Source organism: Gobius niger (genome assembly GCF_951799975.1).
Source record: "Gobius niger genome assembly, chromosome: 1".
NCBI lineage: Eukaryota > Metazoa > Chordata > Actinopteri > Gobiiformes > Gobiidae > Gobius > Gobius niger.
In genome coordinates this window covers 39,950,440-39,970,071 of record NC_136852.1, presented here as the reverse complement: position 1 = coordinate 39,970,071, position 19,632 = coordinate 39,950,440, and the positions used below count along the sequence as shown (strand labels likewise).

General features: G+C 42.1%; 1 protein-coding gene across 1 annotated transcript in view; it reads right to left on the bottom strand.

The window, feature by feature from the left end:
- Positions 1 to 19,632, bottom strand: part of snx2 (sorting nexin 2) — a 40,476-nt gene that overhangs the window by 3,689 nt on the left and 17,155 nt on the right. Inside the window, exons 7-12 of the mRNA XM_079568172.1 lie at positions 19,231 to 19,309; positions 14,362 to 14,437; positions 10,001 to 10,114; positions 9,833 to 9,926; positions 8,142 to 8,347; positions 5,616 to 5,759 (exon numbers count right to left, since the gene is read on the bottom strand). Coding sequence (XP_079424298.1) covers positions 5,616 to 5,759; positions 8,142 to 8,347; positions 9,833 to 9,926; positions 10,001 to 10,114; positions 14,362 to 14,437; positions 19,231 to 19,309 — 713 coding nt within the window. The remainder of the gene's footprint in view (positions 1 to 5,615; positions 5,760 to 8,141; positions 8,348 to 9,832; positions 9,927 to 10,000; positions 10,115 to 14,361; positions 14,438 to 19,230; positions 19,310 to 19,632) is intronic.

The following is a 19,632-nucleotide window of genomic DNA, read 5'->3' as shown; positions in this document are numbered from 1 at the left end:
AATCGATCACTAAAATAGCTGTTGACTATTTCAATAATCGTTGTCGATTAATCGATCGGTTGTTTCAGCCTTAATTAGCATGCTGCCAATAGCATTAGCATGCTGCCAATAGCATTAGCATGCTGCCAATAGCATTAGCATGCTGCCAACTGGATTACATTCTCCAGGTTGTGAGCCTCTGAATGACATACAGCATGTCCATATTCACTGAGGTTTAATCTCTGAAATGTAGAGCCTTTGTTCTGCCTGATCGGTCAGATCTGAGGCTAAGCAGGAAGGGCCTGGTCGGTACTTGGATGGGAGACCGTTTGGAAACACCAGGAAGCCTGGGTGAATGAGTGAGTCTACCCCCAGGGCAGCTGTGGCTACAACAGTAGCTTATCACCGCCGAGTCTGGAGTGAATGAATAATGACAACGGTGTAGCGCTTTGAGTTAAGTTATTATTATTTTTTTTTTAACAAGGTGAAATTGGATAATTTCCCAAGGCGCACCAGACAGTGCTTCCCTATTGAGAACCACTTTCCTTTTCAATTCGCCTATTAATACAAAAAGATTAAGGCCCGAGCGATACATAAGACACCCTGAAAAATATTGGTCCAAGTATCGCCGATATTAACTGGCAGATGACTATTGCCCATATATTCAGAACAAAAAGTGATAGAGACTCTTTTCCAGGCGTTTTCTTTGCCTGAGAAACGGGACGATCAGAGCTTTTAAACGAGGCCTCTCTGAGTCTGGGCTACATGTGGAATTCAGAATTTGAAAGATCTTAATAAGTGGACGCATGTTTGTGCATAAGAATTGGACAAAACAAGACACTTTTTGGCGAAAGCATTTGGTCAATTTGCCAAACTGCAGCTTGTTATGTTTTAAAGCATCATTTTGGTATTTTCAATGAACTTTCCAAGAACTGCCTGTTTGAATATAATATAATACTTTTAAATGCCCCGAGTCGGTTTGTGTGACGTCTCCTTGTTTTGGTCTGATCTCTGTAAAACTGTTTTTCCTGCTTCTGCAAAAAAAAAAAAAGGCGAGAAGTGTTTTCTGTCGACTCCCGTCAAAATAAAGGCTTGTTTGGGGCCGTCCCGTCAGAGTAAGAGCGCGCTGTCTGACAGACGGGGGGGAATAAGTGGAGGGTTGTAACTCACTGCTGCGGTCGGAAACACTTCAGAGGAGGCGGACGGAGATATTTTACAGCTAAAAAAATCACTTCTTTTATCCCTGAGAGTGCGCGGTTCACATCTCCATGTTTGGTTGGAGCGCCCTCTGCAGGCGAGACACTGCAGGTGAATAGGAGAGGAGATACAACTCAATCTTTCAAAGTTTTCACCTTAAACTTGGAATATTTGAAGTTTATGGAGATTTGGACTCCGGGAGAACACACTGGGCTCACACTGCTGCCGTGCCCTTGAGCAGCACACCTCTCTGCCCGTCTCTGGGTGAGTGAAAGGGGGCGTGAGACGCTCGGAGAGAGTGAAACGTGGACGACGTGTGTGCGAGTGTGAGCGAGGGCTCCTGCTGCTGCCTGACGGGCCGCGCTCAGGGGGAAACGCCGCTGACAGCTTCAACGCGCGCTAATAAAGAACGCTCCGCTCGGCCTCCGCCAAAAAAACAACCCGGGCAACAGCGGGAAAAAGTGGAAAAGTAAAGGAGGGGGGGGGGGGAGGGGGGAGGACACGGACGAGCGAGCAGACGGCAAATAAAAAAACAACAAAAACACAGAAAACGCACAGAGAGAGAGTTACAAAAACAGAGTCAAGATAAAGCTGAAGACAGGATGTTCCAGACCAAACTGCGCCAGTGTTTTCACCACACGTTCTTATGCACAAATGTGCCTCTTAAAGGGATATTTCAGGCCTCATTTCCTAGTTATCCAGAGTGTTGCTGATTTCTGGAGATATTTTTTTTTGTAATTCATGCAGGTCTTATATTTGAAGAGTTTCGTGGCGCTAGGCTAATGCAAGGCTAGTGCATTTCTATGGTATCAGCTAGCCTGCATTAAAAACAGTGCACTGCAAAAAGAAATTAACTAGATCAGTATAAACATCTCAATTTGAGCATAATAATCCAAATTTGAGTTGTTTTGACTAGTTAAGAAGTTCTTGGGCATTTGTCCTGGATTATTTCACTTGTTCTGAGATGTTTCTGACTCGTTTCGATACATTTCGTCCTTATTTCAGGTCATTTTCTTTGCCAATGGGGTACGAAACTTGGTCTTATCTCATTGGCAATTTTACTTTCTTATTTCAAGCGAGATTTACCTTAGAACTGGTCTGAAATGTCCTCAAACAAGCAAAGTAAACGAGGTCCGATCAGGAAAAGTGTCTAAATGAGTGAAAACCGACAAAAACAGGATACATTTCCTCAGTTCAAGTCATTTAAGCCAATGCTTGATATTTACTTTTTGCAGTGTGTGACCCGCTCCAGAGAGCACCTGAGGCAAATCACTTATAACGCCAGACTAACCATATAAATGTCTGTGTCGAGAGAATCATTTTTGGAACATAACCGACCTTGCATCACATGAATGATCGCATTTTGAGGGACTATTTTAGCAGATCACTCCGCCGCCGCGCAGCTTATACAACCACGAAGCTGATGCTGCTCAAATATAAGGTATTTTCAATGCAAAATGGTTAAAATTATTCTATGGACACAGACATTTACATGGTTAGTCTGGTGTTATCAGTGATTTGCCTCAGGTGCTCTGTGGAGCGGGTCACACTGTTTTTAATGCAGGCTAGCTGATACCATAGAAATGCACTAACCTTGCACAAGCCTAGCGCCACGAAACTCTTCAAACATAAGAACTGCATGAATTACAAAAAAAGTATCTCCAGAAATCAGCAACACTCTGGATAACTAGGAAATGAGGCCCTATGTCAAAAATCCTGAAATATCCCTTTAACGCCTTCTTAGGAAGGTTTCTGGCATTCAAAAACTTGTTCTTAGCTGAAAACGTTCCTCTGTAAGAACAAATCCTAAGAACACTCTGGAGGAGAAAGTCTCCAGTTCTGTCTTACGCAGCATGTATACATAATCAAATCTTATTTAACTCCAGAAAACGTAAATATGTAAATATAATTATAATAAATTCCAGATACCTTGTTTATTCAGAAATAAGCCTGTAATATCACTTGCACTTTTATTAATGGCAAGTAAAATACCAATGTATACTGCTAGAACTTTTGAATACCGCCGTTCACTTATAGCAGTAAATGTGCTGCATAAACGTTATTTGATAAAGACGAACCCTTGATCTGAGAAGCTTGTGATTTCAAAGGCGACACATTGAGCTGCGTGAGTGGAACGTCTCGCCGCTGTATCTTCTTAAAGGACTGACCTTGAGCCAGTCTTTTAAAAACAGACGATCTGGAAAATGGCTAAATCATAAAATCGAGTCCGCCGCTCCATGTCCCCCCAACAAGTGCGGCCATTTTCTCAGCTTATTTAGACGCTCTGCAGTGAAATGACTCCAGTGGAGAAGCAGAGACTTCCTGACCATCTGCGGCTTCACAAAGGCCAAAGTGTTTTAAGAGGACGCGCTGGAGTTTCCTCCGGTCTGCTCCTGTGCCTTTCGCTCACTCTGCTCTGAGCGGACCATTTAACTCCGCCCCTTTCCCTTGAGTCTCCATGGAGACGGTTCAATCACAGCAGAGGCATGAGGACGATAAAACTAAAACACTTCTGAAAACTCCATGGTTGATTAAAGCAGTACTAAGTAACGTGTTTACCTTAATAAATCCTCCCCTTAGTCCCTGTGGGGGTGATACAAGTGTTTATGGGATGATTGGAGGGTCTTTCATCTCCCCCTGGTGTCTCTGGACAGAAAACCATGTTTGCAACTTGACTGCCACCGGACCAGAGTCACCAATACACACTAATAGAATCACGAAGAAGAAGCTAACATGCTAATGGGCAAAGCTAACTGCAGGCTAACGTCACTTTAAACAGTATTTACAGCCAGGTTTGAGTGAAAAAAAATATTTCTATTGTATAATTGGATGCACAGTATCCCTCTCTGCCTTCGCCTTTCCTGTCAGTGTAGTATTTACTCTCCAAGACAATTAATAAGTTAAAAAATCGTAACTTGCTACTACACCTGCAGTTGCGCTTATGGCTTCTAGGGGGAAGAGTTACTTAGTACTGCTTTAAGAGGTTTTACTTTTGAGAGCAGACGAGGAATATTTAAAACAGAAATAACCATTTTTAAACAAAGGGTTATATTATGTTAATGGGCCTAACTGTAGCTACATTATGAAATATTAATGAGCAGGACACTGAGCAGTTTTCTTCATATGAAAGATCAGGAGACTTATTAAGTTTATTTCAAATAAAATCGATTAAAACCGTAATCGTCCAAACGGAGTGGAAAAAAATCGAGATTTTATCTTTTGCCCATATCGCCCTCGACTGAAGGAAAACAGGTTATATCTATTGAAACATTTTGGAATGAGAGCAATGTCGCCCAAAGATGAGGTGGTCCTTGGGTGCGGGGCACAGATGGCTGAGTTCTGGGGTTGGGGTTTGGTTGGTTATGAGTTTTGGATTTGTATGTCGCCATTCATACTTTTGGTGAAAGAGGCGTGGCATATGCTAATTAGTCTATACAAACACGCACTTCCAAGTCGGCGTTCACCAACTTCAGACACAGAGTATAGGATCTTCCGACTTAAGAACGTGTGGTGAATCTGCTGCAGTTTCCTGACACTGCCTTCGTATGTACGGATTTTAAGAAGTTTCTTAAAGGAGCAGGCCACCGTGTTTACATACTGAGATATGTTCTTACCTGAGCTTAGACGAGTTCTTTAGGACCTGTCTGATCTTCACCCGTGCCTTCAGTCACGTAAACACAGCGCAGACGGCGTTAGAAGACTATATTCTTCACTTTACTGTGCGAATGCCGAACTACTCCTGGTATTATTACGCCTTACAATATAGTCCCCCCTTTTATCCGCTTAGAAAATCCACATTGTTTAATTTTGTGTAATTATACTTTGTAGTGGAACACTTCACGTAACCATATTTAAATAGGGAAAACGTGGAAGAGCTTGGTAGCTTCTATCTTGTCCTGTTTTGGAGCTATAGTGGAGAGAGGGAGAGGCTAAATGCTAACGCCGTCTGCGCTGTGTTTACGTGACTGAAGGCACGGGGGAAGATCAGACAGGTCCTAAAGAACTCGTCTCAGCTCAGGTAAGAACATATCTCAGTATGTAAAAACGGTGGCCTGTTCCTTTAAGAAGATGTTCATGAATGAGGCCCATAGTTTTGGCCCAACTGCAGTTTCATTTTTGAACCCACTGCCATTCACAACATCACTGATTTTCGGACATAACTTTGGAACAGAGTGTGATAGAGACTTTTGGTCTTTGTGTTGGGAACAAGAGACGACCCCTCCCTGGTCCTTGTGCGCCTCCGGGGAGCTGTGTGACATCGCGGAGGAACATCATAGCGCGGACCTGTTCCTTTGGTGAGTTAAACTAAACGATGCTCTTTCAAACGGTGCCACTGAAGTTCACATGTTTTGCCTCAGAGTCAACCGCATTATCTGCTTCAGTCTGAGTGGACACTGTGTTTGTGAGAGTTTGTGAGTGTGTTTTTTTGGCGGCGTCACCTCCTTGATCTCGTCCTTGGCCTGCTGCAGCTTGTCCGGTTTGTTGGTGAACTGCAGTTTGGCCTCGGCCTCTCGCTTCTTCTGCAGCAGCATCTGAGTGTCCTGCCACTTCTGCCACGTCTTCACCCGGTGCTCGAACACGGCCTGGGAACACAGATGCAAGAGGAGGTCACGGGGGGTCACAGGGGGTCACAGGAGGTCGGTGTAACAACAGTGGGAATGACCGTCAGTGCATGTTTCACCACTAGGGGGAGCTGATGTAATGCCAATGCCATTCAGGCTATACAACAGTAATAATATTTGGGTTGAAAGTGAATTTAAAATGCTAAAACTATGAACGTTTCTCTTTAGCGCATTATGTTGAGGTCACGCCATTTTGTCTTGTGTCCGAACGTCCTGGGATAGTTTTTGTTTAAAAGTGCTGCCAGGCTTCAAAGGAGTTTGTTTTAGCGTGTGTCGCCTGAATTCATATTTATTCATGACATCACAAGTAAAAAAAACTAATCCACAAGGTAAATGAGCGTAGCCAAAAACAAAACAGGAACAGAAAAAGCTTGTACTTGGAGTGAAATCAAAAACGCACATTGTGCCCTCTGCTGGATAAATGCTGCAATTGTACCAACCTTTTGTTACACATGTTTATTTAACAAATTTGAGACAGACGTACATTTTCTCTGATAGAAATAATAAAATAAACTAATAAACCGAACAGAAAGAGTGTAACAGCAGTTTTAAACCACTTCAAAATAATACGGTGAAAAGGCTAACGTTAGCTCTGACCTAGCTTGAGCGTGGCGGATAGTGCCCCCCTCAGGAAAAAAGGAGAATAATCCAAGACGGCATTTTGAGCCACTTTTAGCCATTTTTTTTCTGTTAATTTGACCATAACATTTTCCATATATGAGATATTTGAATACGTTTTTGTTACAAAGTTTTGACCAACATTTTCAAAACAGAATTTTTACAATTTTGTATTTGTCACTAATGCGGCCCGTACAAAGTTCCTGCCCTTATGTTCCGTTAGTGGAATTTCATGCCCCGTTCAGTTTTTCATTGCTCTGTCGTCACACTTTAAAATCATATATTAAACATTATCTGTGGTTTCTTCTGATCAGAGGAGAAACATTTGTGATTTTTTTAGTTGAAAGATTTACCCTGAAAGTGCATTTCTATGGGAATAACCTAAGATCACAGTGAGGCTGTTTCTGGGGGGATATGCTTATACGGGGCGTTGGGGGAGGTGTGTGTGGAGGTGCTGGGGGTGTTGGAGAGTATATGAGTTGGGGTGCTTGTCCATAGTGAGGGGAGTTGTCAGGTGATTTTGTTTGTTCTTGGCTGTAATCAAGAAGTTCTCTATAAAACACACCTAAACACAGATTATAAAAAATACACACACATATCCCAAAACATACCCCCAACACACCTACACCCCACCCCAGGCCAGAATATCAACTTTATGTAAACATTAAAAATGATATAGATGAAAGTTGTTACTGATCTTTGACAAACCCAAGGGTGTTTTAAAATATAAATACAGAATAGTTAAACATTTTGATATTTTTTCAAAGTGGATTAACATAATTATGTGATTTTTTTTTTTTTTTTTTTAATTTTCATCTACAATATTTTTACAGTCGTCACAAACGTGGCACAAAAAGCCACTAACATTAAACATTAATGTCAAATCCATGTTAAATCAAAGTCCTCTGACTCATATTTATGATTAAAATGAAACTGTCACTGATTTTCGCAGATATCCATTATTACTGGAGTTTAGTGCCTTGCACTGGCGAGGACCCTGAAGAGGTCTCCGAGACGTCCCCTGGAGGGAAGGCGAGTCTCCAGGTAGTCTCTGTGAAAACGAACAGGTTCGATTTCAGCGGAGTCCGCATGGTCTCCGAGAGGTCTCAAGCAGCTGCCGCAATGTCGTGAACACTGTTTGTCGTCCTCAGACATTTCTGTGACGTCTCACAGGTTGAGGATGACAAAAACGTCGTTGAGATCTCTTTAGTATCCGACAGGTCTCTGAGACATTGCAGTGACGTCACAGAAACGCCTCCCTGGTTGAGGACAACAGTGTCCACAACAGTGCCACAGCTGCATGAGACCATGTGGAGACTCCGCGGAAATCCAACATGTTCTTCTCCGAGACGTCCCCTGGCAATAAGGAAATTGAACATGTTCGATTACACTGAGACTACCTGGACACTCGCCTTATTGCCAGGGGACGTCTCAGACACATCTCCGTGACAAGCAGCAACTCCAGTCTCCAACTCGTCTCCAGGCCGGTGAGATAGGCCTTTGTATGTGCACATTTGTGCTCCTCATTGACTAAATAATGACCCTAAATGAGGCGTTCAGGGACGCAGCCCAACAAAGACGGTGTTATGTTTATTCTATAGAAATTGGTGAATTCTATCATGCATCGTTTGTGTTTCCCCAGTTGTTGGTGAACCTCAGGTGTAAACGTGCTGTGCAGATAAAGAGAGACATCAGTCTCTGGTGTTGGCGGTCAGTCTCCCGTACCTTGATGGCGGACAGCAGCCGTACGTAGTCTCCCACCAGCTCTGACAGGAGGGAGAAGTCCTGGTTGGCCTGTTCGTTGTGGAGCCCCTCCATTTTCTCCTCCACCTCAGCCAGCTGCGACAGCGCGCGGGACAGCGCCGTGTGGTCCTCGCTGTTCCCCAACATGGCGGCGGAGCGGGCGAACTGACACGTGTTCAACGACAGCTCTGAGCACAGACAGAACACAGTGACACCACCATGTGCAGCATCCATGTCGAGAAGAACGGCTTATGGAAATCATTGAATCCCTTAATAAAGATAGTTCACGGTTAAAGCACATTCACTGTTGTTATTAAGTTGTTATTAAAGAACTCCAATCGCAGCTGTCTGACTGATGTACGTTTAGATCTGTCACGTTAAAGGAGTTTACAGACCAGGCAGGTCCATGTCGCTCATTAGAACTCTTTAATGTCCCATCATAGGACTGCTCTTTCTCTTGATATATGTACATCTTTAATAAATTCCTCAATATTATGCATTTTTTGCTCATGTTACAATGCACTCTGATGAATAAATCACTATAACTGTATTTTACATTTCTATTATTTAAATATGTAGTTTTAGTGCATTATTTAGTGCTTATTCTAATCAGAAACCCCTCGAGCTGCTTTAGAAACGAAACAGACAGACGAGCCACACACACTGTTGGTCATTCACAAATACGTTTTCATTTAGGCTCAGTCCAAGAGCTCACAGCCTGTGATTAACAAAACACTTACGAGACTGAATCCTTCATTTACTAAATAATGAAAAAAAAAAGAAAGGTTTACATTCTGGTCTATATTTGTATTATACCTTACATATACTAAGTGTATGCACAAAGTGGAAATAAATTAGTCCAAATGTAGAGTATTAAAAAGGCTATTTCCTTTATATACAGTAGCATCTCCCTCTATAGATTGGCTATTTTTGTGCCTTTTAAAGTACCAATTGGCTCGTTGCACGGTATGCCTATGCTAGTTCCTCTGACCGCAAGTTGTGAGCGTCAGTACTTCCTGTCTGTATTCTTTTCCTATAGAAATGAGCTCGGACTTGCTGGAATAATAATCATATTTTCTAAAGATTATGTTGTGAGCAGTGAGGTCCTGGTAGATGATCATTTACAGTGTGTTCAAATCTTGATGTAACGAGTTCAGAGGAGACACTTGTGATCATAAAGGATTGATAGTTTGTCTTGAAGCTAAAGGCTAACATGCTATAAAAAAAATTGAATAAAAATAAATACCGATACAAATTTTTCAAATTGTTTAATGCATGAAATGAATGTTAGCCTTTAGCTTCAAGACAAACTCACTGATCCTTATAAACATAAACGTCGCCTCTACGGAAATATTTGCACTGTAGCAACTCGTTCACCTGCAGGAAGTGATCATCTCCCAGGAACTCACTGTCCACCACAGAATCTCTAGGAAATACGATGATTCGAACGAAGCTAATCTTAATGGAAATTAATATGAACAGGAAGTACTAGCGCCCACAACTTCAGCTCAGATGAACTAGCGTAGCCACATTGTGCAACGAGCCAATAAGAGCACCGTTAAAGTACTGGATCAACAAGGAGTATCGATAAATCCTTAATGACACCCATCCCTCGTCCTGGCCCCGGTGAATCTCATGTGTGTTGTGTGTTTATAGTAGAAAGGCACACACACCTTTCCTGTGACAGACCAGCGACTCGATGGAGCCGTGGAGCTTCCTCAGCTGCAGGTCCAGGTTCTCAAAGTGCTGCTGCTTCTCCTCAAACCACTGCAACCACACCAGCACAAACACTGTTACCAACGCCCAGGGTTGTGTGTGAAGACGGTTCCTGCCTCACTCACGGTGTCCGACTCGTTCATCCTGATGGTCATTTTGTTGACGGCGTCTGCAGCCTTGTTCATCATCCTCATGAGCCCAGCGCCACTCAGAGCCTGAGTGCTCACCGCACGAGCCAACTGCACCAAAACACACAGTTATGAGGATCCAGTCTGTCAGAACAACTCGAATACATGAACATGGGGTTCACAATTCAACATCTCACTGTCTCAATACTATACTTTTAAAGCATCATTCAATTCATTCAATTCGATTCATCAAGATTTGTAAACGCTCCATTAAACAGAGGAATGACGGGAAGTCGTGAGAAACAAGTGGGACACAACGGGAGCGAAACATTGGGCACAATTTTAGCTAAAACTGCAGCTGAAATGCTCGATTTTATGATTTAGCCATTTTTCAAATCGTCTGTTTTTAAAAGCATGAATTAATTGGATTTATCGCCCTGCCCTAAGTTGAACAATTATTATTTACAGTCATTATTTTCCAAGACATTTACGCTCAATGCCAATTTGAATTAGCTTTTATTGGCTTTTTAAGTCCCTGTTCTTCAAAAAAGAAGAAAAAAAAGTTAATTTTCACAAACTATAGACTATATAGACTAACTTGTTTTTCACACACAAAGTCAAGTCTAAATCAGTCCTTATGGATGTTATTTCACGGCAGATTGTTCCATAGAAGTGAAAAAACAACAACAGTCGTAGCTAGCGTTAGCATGTAGCATTCTCAGTTGTTTATGTAATAATAGGTTGACAAACTGCTTTGCTCCTCTGTATCTTTATTGGTGGATAACTATATTCATAATTCAGCATTTGGTAAAGTAGTAGAAAATACTAGAGGCCCTTAGCAAAGTCGTGCAGAAATGGGCAAAAGGTGAATTTAAAAGTCCTTTATTTGAGAGGGACAACCATGTGTTTCGATCCCACAGCAGGATCTTCCTCAGGGCATAAAACATTATACAGACTGTATATATCACTGTATACATCTTTTATTAATTCCATGTGGTCTGTTCACATGACAATGACATGTCCAAATTAATTGTTTATGCCCTGACGAGGATCCTGCTGTGGGACTGAAACAAGGGCTGTTTTTACTTCTCTTACGCAGTATGACCCAGCGCAGCGCCCCCTGTTGCTATTTTTAACTATTTGTTAAAGTAGTTTTGGAGAAATGGAAGAAAGTAACTTTTTTCTCCCTACTTTGTTTTCCCTCTGACTGCTTGGAACATAACCATATATGGGCAATTCCAGAGATGGCGTCTGTATCTTTTGCATATAAAAAAACTAGCTGTTTAAAGTGACTGTTGTTAAATAGGCGCGAACGTGACGTCCCAACATTGTAAACGGCTATAATTTACAAAATGCTGAATTCTGGACTTGGTTTATGGTTAATTTCTCTGTAGCGGCTGGACATACTGTATCCACATGAAACAAAAACTGTACCAAAGTCCAGCGTCTCCTCTCACAGCACAGGTAAAGTAACACATTGAGGGCCAAAAACAGAAAAACTTGTTTTTGCGTTTTTAATTTAAAAAACATTATTATTACTATTTTTATTAAACCTGACATTTCACTCTCGCTCTCTGGAGCGCGTTTGACAAAGCAGAGCGGCTTTACATGTACAGATTGAAACAGTTCAGAGTTTTTAAATGGTCAAAATCAGTCCAAGGACGTCTGAGAAACATCCTGTTAAAGTCTTCAATCCAGAACCAGGCTGTTCAAATGCACACGCCATACGTGTCAACAATGTTGTCGTTGAAATTGACTTGAAACGGAAATAATTGGGCATTTGCCTCTTCATATAACATTAGTGTCAGTCCAGAGAGGAGAGAGGAGGAGAGAGTTTATCTCCATTTCCAGAAAAAAACGACATAAACGTGACCTACACTGACTTTAAGTAGTGAATATTAGCAAATACATTTCCTTTCAAGTTTATTTCTAGACGATGTACTTGTTTTGTAGGCCCTTCTACATTACTTCTGAGGGCCCCGGACCCCCCGTTGGGAACCCCAGCAGCAGACAAACAAATCTCCAAACCACAGAACTCTAATCCAAACCAGGGTCAGAGCGTCGGTGTTTTTTCCGCCTAAAGTGAATTGAGCCATTTTCTTTGTCCTGAAATTCTCTCTCTTTGTAAAACTCTGTCCCAGTAACTCGCTCCAACATGGCGGCAGCGGGGGTCGGGGGGCCTGATGGAGCGCTCACTCCGCCTGAGACTCAAATTGGCTGAAATTGTTCCCGGTCTGAGGTCCCCCCCCCCCGAGGGACGCGTCGAGTTACGGCTGTCACGGAAAACACACGGGTTTTCACGGAGAAATGAAGAGAAATGAGGCCGTTCCCGCAAAACGAGAGGCGTTTGACTGCGGTCGCCGCGGAAACCGACACGGGACAAATAAAGAGTCCGAGAGAGGGGGAGAAACGAGTTCAGACACGTTTTCGGCCAATTGTGGGGTTTTCTAATAGTTTGGGTTCAGCGGGACAATCTAATTAGAGCCAACGCCGGGACAAACGCCGACGTCCGTCACTGTCGCCGCACTGAGGCCGCAGCGCCCCCCGCGGGACACTCCAGCACTTAATCCACGCTCGCTGGACCGGCCGCGGAGTGATGCATATATCAGCGCCACATTCAGTCAAAACTGCAAACGTCACGGTTTATGGGAACAGTGATGCAAACACTTTGTTCTCCAGGTTCTACGGGAGACAAGTGGAGGCAGACAGGAACTGTGCGAAGGAACGGAGAGGATGGAGGCAAAGGTTTTCAAAAGAAGTCATCTGGGCTGAGGTCTGAAAACAGTTCGTTTAGCCGCGGTTTCACATAACACGCTTGTATCCCGCACGCCTCACCTATGTACTCGCTTTGTCACGGACCTACTCTACCTACTCATTGTTCAGACAGGGCGGGGCCAGGACGACTAGGGGTTAATTAGGGATGTCCTGATCCGATATTCAGCATCTGTGTAGCCGATAGCCGATCCAGGCATTTTGAGAGTGTTGCATTGGATTTAATGACTGGATCAGGTCCGATACAAAAGACAGCTGTGAATCTGCAGTCCTGGATCTGCAGCGGCTCCGGCCGCAGCACAGATGTAAACCTGCAGACTGGAGCCGCTGCAGACAGCAGATTCACAGCCTTAATGCTATTGCTAAGTTAGGCTACTATCGCTAACAAGCAGCTAACACCTGCTTCTTATAAACTTTTTAATTCCAAATTCAAAGCTAAATCCTAAACTAGGTATACAATGTATGGATCTAATATATAAAATTTATCATTAATATGTGCATTATATGATATATAATTATATATATCATATAAAAATATAATCATAATCATATTAAAAGACTGTATTGGTATCGGATCCATAACGGCCAGCATGTGTCATAATATCGGATTGGGAGCTCAAAAAAGCAGATCAGGACATCCCGATCACTAATCACAGATGGATATAACAGGCGTCTTTAACAAATCTATTCCGCTAATCCATTAGAAACATACATTCTTAGGACTCCGGTCCATATTTTCCAACTGTCTTTGTCTGCCCAACCCAATCCGCTTTTAAACGATCCAGTCCGTCCAGTCTTATTTGATTAAAAAAGACTGCTACAGCATGAGTACATTGAAGTCACTGATAGGGCTGCTCAATTATTGAAAAAATAATAATCACAATCATTTTTGTCATAATTGAAATCACGATTATTCAAACGATTATTTGTTGCCTTTAAAGAAAAAGTATTTATTTTATTTTATACTTATTAATAAAAAAAACTATGCTGAATATTTTCTGTTTTCTGAACAGTCATAAAAGTACAAATTATTTCACGTTTTCCTCGATTAAGCAGAGGTCCCTGCTTCACACCTGCCCCCTGCTGGCCAGCCCTCACACCTGCGCAAGTAAACTGAGCAGCGCGGCCTGATGACATCATCACACAGCGCTGTTTGTTTTTATGTCAGGCAAAAGCTTGAGCCATGGCACGTGAAATGCGAAGGGAAAATAATCCCAACGCCGTGAAATAATGCAAGTCTGCTTTGCAAAAAAATAAAAAACAAAAATTAAATAAAAAAATAATTGAAATTTTCCGATTATGCTAATTTTGTAATAATTTAGTGTAATAATCGAAATTGTATCGAATTTCGATTAATTGCACAGTCCTAGTCACTGACACAAAAATCAAATCAATCAAATCAATCAATCAATCAAAAAACTCTGCCAACTGTAGAAAACTCCTGGACAACAAAGACTCCAGTTGAATGAAAGGACCCGCGCAGCCACGACTCGGAGTGAAATGTCATTAACAACAATTGTTGTGATCGCTACGCCCCGGTAAAGAAGACTGTGTCTGAGACGTTTCCTTTTTCTGGGACGACTCACCTCTGGGCACTCGAGGAACTGCAGGAGGTCGGGGTCCTTGAGCAGAACCGGGTGCTTCACGGTCCTCATCAGGTATCTGCGCAGAGACAGTATAGTTTCTGTTTAGTTCTGAATAGAAATAGAAATACAGGCAGCATCATGTCAACTTGACTTTTTAACCCCATTTTAAAGCCCCACTACCACGTTCCAAATGAATCCGTGAGGGGAAATGTTCAAATTCAAAAGGAAAAGAGTGTGTAGCAAAATGAACCGCGTGTCATTATTTCCCTGAGAAATGTAGATGTAAGAGCCAGTGACTGTTCTCTCTGTCAGTGGACATCATGGGGAAACAGCTCCTCCTGGTGGCCGTGTATCCGCCCCTTGTGACTTCTTTAATTCCGCCTGAATGAACGTGCTCAGTGTTACGCCTCATTTAGGATTCGCTCATTAACGTTAGCAACAGCAGCGGCTAAGTGAACCGTGGAAACAAACATGCTAAATAGCCTCTTGCATGCAGGACAGGTGATTGGTCAGGAACAAAATCCACGGGATGTTGTTTGTGTCTAATGCAGCCGGTTTTATTTTTTTTAGATACCGGTACTTTACCTATGCATAGTTTACTGATACCTGAATGATACTTTTTTTGATACCTACATTAAAATGTGTGTCAAAGAGAACCAGAAAACAGATTGATTATTTAAATTTATTTAATAAGAGACTAATTAATTTCAATTTGCATAATTTTTTGAGCTGAAACAACCAAGTCACTTCCTTTAATTGTGTCCCAGGACGCACATTTTTTTTTGCCCAGGATGGGAAAGGCCAGATTTGCATATCGACTCCCTGATTGGTCAGATTCGTGCTCACACCTGTAAAGTCTACTATCCTTAAGTTTAGGGTTACGGTCAGGTTTACGGTTAATTTAAATTAGTTTAAGATAGCGTTGTTTTGTTGAGGTGACGTCATGGTTGGAGGGTCAGGGTCAGGGTTAGGGTCAGGGCCAATCAGAGAGTGACTGACCTTTCCTATCCTGAAAACCCTTGTCTTTTATTTTTAGCTGCCCTAAACGATGTCTTTTTGAATTTGTTTTGTCAGTATGTCAGTAGTGAAACCCGCTCTGCTCGCTCCATTTTAAGACTTTTTATTATTTGCTAAACTGCTACTTTCATGTAAGTCTCTCTTTTTTTTTGTTCTAAATGCCAAAAAAAAGAGACTTTCATGTAAGTCTCTTTTTTTTGGCATTTAGAACAAAAATTTAAAATGAAGTTTACAATGCCGAACTTTTTTTCCCCACAACCCTCAAACGCCACACATTGGCAGAACTCACCTATGAAGAGAAAAAAAGAGCTGACAGCTCCTGTAGATATTGAAATATTAAACAAACAGACATTTGATGAGGATTTCAGCTGCATCAGAGCAGGTCGGTCCGATGTTTACCAGTTCACGTTCTTTTGTAAACGTCTCGATGACTGTGTTAGCTGTTAACTAGCAGCTTCTGCTGCTTCAAACATGTGCAATCTCTCCACATGTTTGTGTTTACATGGTGAGGCGTGTGGTGGGGGTGTGCTGCGAGCTGAGGGAGGTGTGGCGTGGCTCTCCTTCTGTGAATGTGGCGCATCTAGCGATGGAATGTGGAAATGCAACTATGCCGGTCCGGCAAAACGGGGTCGCTTAGAGGAGCTTTATAGTTTCACTTCCTTATTACACTGACAGGAAGTGACATAAATAGAGGCAGCAGAAGTGGAAAAAACACGGCGTTAGCATGTAGTATGATTCTAACATGATAACAATCTCTGTTATTTAGTCTATGTATTTATGGGATGTTGAATCACTTTGCTCCTCTCCACGTCTTTGTCTTTATTTAGTCAAAGCATTTGTTAAAATAGTTGTGGTAATTATAAAAAGTATAGATTTTTCTCCTATTTGTTTGTCCCCCTCAACTGCTTCAAACATGACCATATATGGGCGATTCTAGAGATGTCGTCTGTATCTATGGCAAATGAATGAGTCAAACTGCTGTGAAACTTTGCCTCTGTCTATGTCACCTCCTGTCAACAACTTAAAAATTCAAATCAAAATAACATTTTTTTTTAAATTTCAGTTTAGGCTTTACTGTATATTTAGTATGCAGTGTCAACTATCGATAAGTGGAGGAAAGTGATAAGAGGGCAGGTCACAATTGGTCAACAAAAGTGGGAGAAATGGAAAACCAAACCTAAAACAAATAGAGCTCCACAGTCCCACCCACTCCCGGTCACGGGTCGGGGTCCGACACAAAAAAAATATTTTTAGCATTGACTTTTCGAAAAAGTCAATTATTAAGAGTTTAATGGCACGACGCCGGCTAATCAGCTATGTATAATAACTGGACAAAGCAGTCAAAAGGTGGGATGTAAAACCATTAACAACCACTAAGGGGAGCAGTTATTGCTTATTGTTTCCTTCATGTTTGTTCTATCTTGGCCTCTTTTTTTACAAAGCCTATCTCATTTTTCTTTTTATGTCAACTTGTAAGCACACAACGTTGATACAAGAAACATTAATTTAAACAACCACAATAACAGGTTTTACTGACATTATATTTTTACTGCACTGGAACGAATCTGTCTATCCAAAACACTACACACTCTGGCCCTGTTTAGAATGTGTAAACCCCTCGCCGCGGTCAGAGAAAGCAGATACTTCCCGCTCGTTCCCCGTCGGAGCCAAATGTCAGCGTCATGTTAACAAACTGCAACACGTGTCGTCGTAATGATCAACTCCATATTTCTGCCTCGACCTTCAGCTCCGAGCGCGACCTTTAAAACTACAGCGTTTTCCCGATAAAACGTCAGTAACCGCCGGCGCCGCTGCGCTCCGGAGGTTTACGCCGTTTGACCGCGCGCACGTCAAACGCACAAAGACGGGAAAATGTGGCTGATCAAAGTCAAGGCTTTTGCAAACGAGACGCTGCACGACCTCCAGGGGTTTCCATTAATAAACTGCAGCAGAAAGATTTAGCCACTTTTCAAACCTCCTGGGACTATTTTTGGAAACAGGGCAACCAAGAAATGTGTGACTCTCGAGGAGTTTAGTAAAGTCATCATCGCGTCCCGGAGGTTTTTTCTCAAAGCTCATGGCTCCACAGTGCATCACAGCTAGAAGGTCCCGGGTTCCACTCCCACCTGGACGGGGCCTTTCTGTGTGGAGTTTGCATGTTCTCCCCGTGTCTGCGTTGGTTTCCTCCCCAGTGATATCACTACATCAATGTGGGACAGCGGAGTGCACACGTATTCTCACACAGCCTCCTCCTATAGTCACACAGAACCCACTTTAAAAGTTACTAAAGGAGCGCAGTCTGTAGCACCGCCCCCTCCATCAGCAGTGAGTCTGGTCCACGCCGACATAGGAGCAGCCACTCGCTTTAGCTTCGAAGGTTTCGAAAGTCGCTAATGTTTTTACAATTTGGGGTGGGACTTTAATGCATTCATTTCGATTAATTAATTACAAAGATTTCAATGTGTTAATTTTTTTTAAAGCACTTAATCGTATTTCTCACAATTTCCCGCCAAGCCGGAACTCCTGAGCCGGAACCTTTCTATTTGTGTGTTTCTGGTACGCCCGTATATCTGACGCACATCCACCCACAACATGCTTCGCTCGGCCCGTCCTGATGGGACGATAGACAGCTGCACGGCTGTGTGCAGGTTGTGTTTAAAGAGAGCTTGCCGTCCTCGATGCTAATGTTAGCGTTAGCGCTCCAGCTCACTTTGAGCCAAAATAACCCTAACCCTTGTCAGGATAAGAAATGGCACTTTGATTTATGCTTACAGCAATTGGCTCGTTGCACGGCATGGCTATGCTAGTTCCTCTGACCTGAAGCTGTGAGCGCCAGTACTTCCTGTCTGTATTCTTTTCCTGGAATAATAATCATATTTTCTAAAGATTACGTTGTGGGCAGTGAGGTCCTGGTAGTATCGTTTACAGTGTGTTCAAATCTTGATGTAGGATGTGAGTTCAGAGGAGACACCTGTGATCATAAATGATTGATAGTTTCTCTTGAAGCTAAAGGCTAACATGCTATACATTTTTTTTAAATAAAAGGCAATATTTCAAATTGTATAATGCATGAAATTGATGTTAGCCTTTAGCTTCAAGACAAAGTCACTGATCCTTATAAACACAGACGTCTCCTTTACGGTTATATTTACACTGTACAACAACTCGTTCACCTGCAGGAAGTGATCATCTCCCAGGAACTCACTGTCCACCACAGAATCTCTAGGAAATACGATGATTCCAACGGGTCTAAGCTAATCTTGATGGAAATTAATATAAACAGGAAGTACTAGCGCCCACAACTTCAGCTCAGAGGAACTAGCGTAGCCACATTGTGCAACAAGCCAATTGTTAAACACCTAAAGGTGCTGTTTTATGGCCCTTTTGCTCTTAATATTATTTTTACTTTTATATAAATGTGGCATTATTATTACTGTTAAATGAACTCTATAAGTTACATGAGTGATCAGAGTTCCTAAAACACTTGAAAGCTAAATATCTATAAATGCACTTTGCCTCAGTTACTTGAACTACAATTAATACATTTGTTGTTGAACTCATGTTTCTTTCTCATTATTGAATAATTTAGGTGCAAAAACGTGTTTTGTTTATTGACAGACCTGTAATTAATCGAGAGCCCAGTGCCCCCTCTCACACGCCTACTCACTTCTGATTGGCTGATAGCCCTGGTCCAAGTATCGCTGAATGCACTATCCCGACATTACTTTAACTGATTTATTTCTTATTCCAGGTGACGGACATTTTTCCCAAATTGGTCGAGAGACAAAAATGTAAATACTAGTCTCAAAAAGATGGGGGATAGATCCCTGTGGCTCCCTGTGGCGTCCTCACCTCTCCAGGGCGCAGCGTCTCTTCTCCACAAACTCATTGGACGACTGGTCCTCCTTCCCCACCTTCACCTTCGTCATCCCTGAGGACGGGACCAGAGCAGTTACAAATAGTGACGACATCTATCCACTTTGTGTTATATCGCAATCATTTGTGGGACGATGCGATTTTAAGGATTAATTTGTGGCAGATTTATTCCTTTTGAAACAAGTCTGTGGTTTCTTGTTTATTTAAAGGTAAATGAAGTGCACTGCAAGTTATCTTGAAAAAAGTGAAACATTCTTGAAATAAGTAAATTTGCCCTTGATTTGACAACTTTTTTAAAGGTGTTATTAAGGGTTAATTTGAAACTTTTTAATTAGACTCAATCAATCATCTAAATCAAGGACAAAATAACTTATTTCT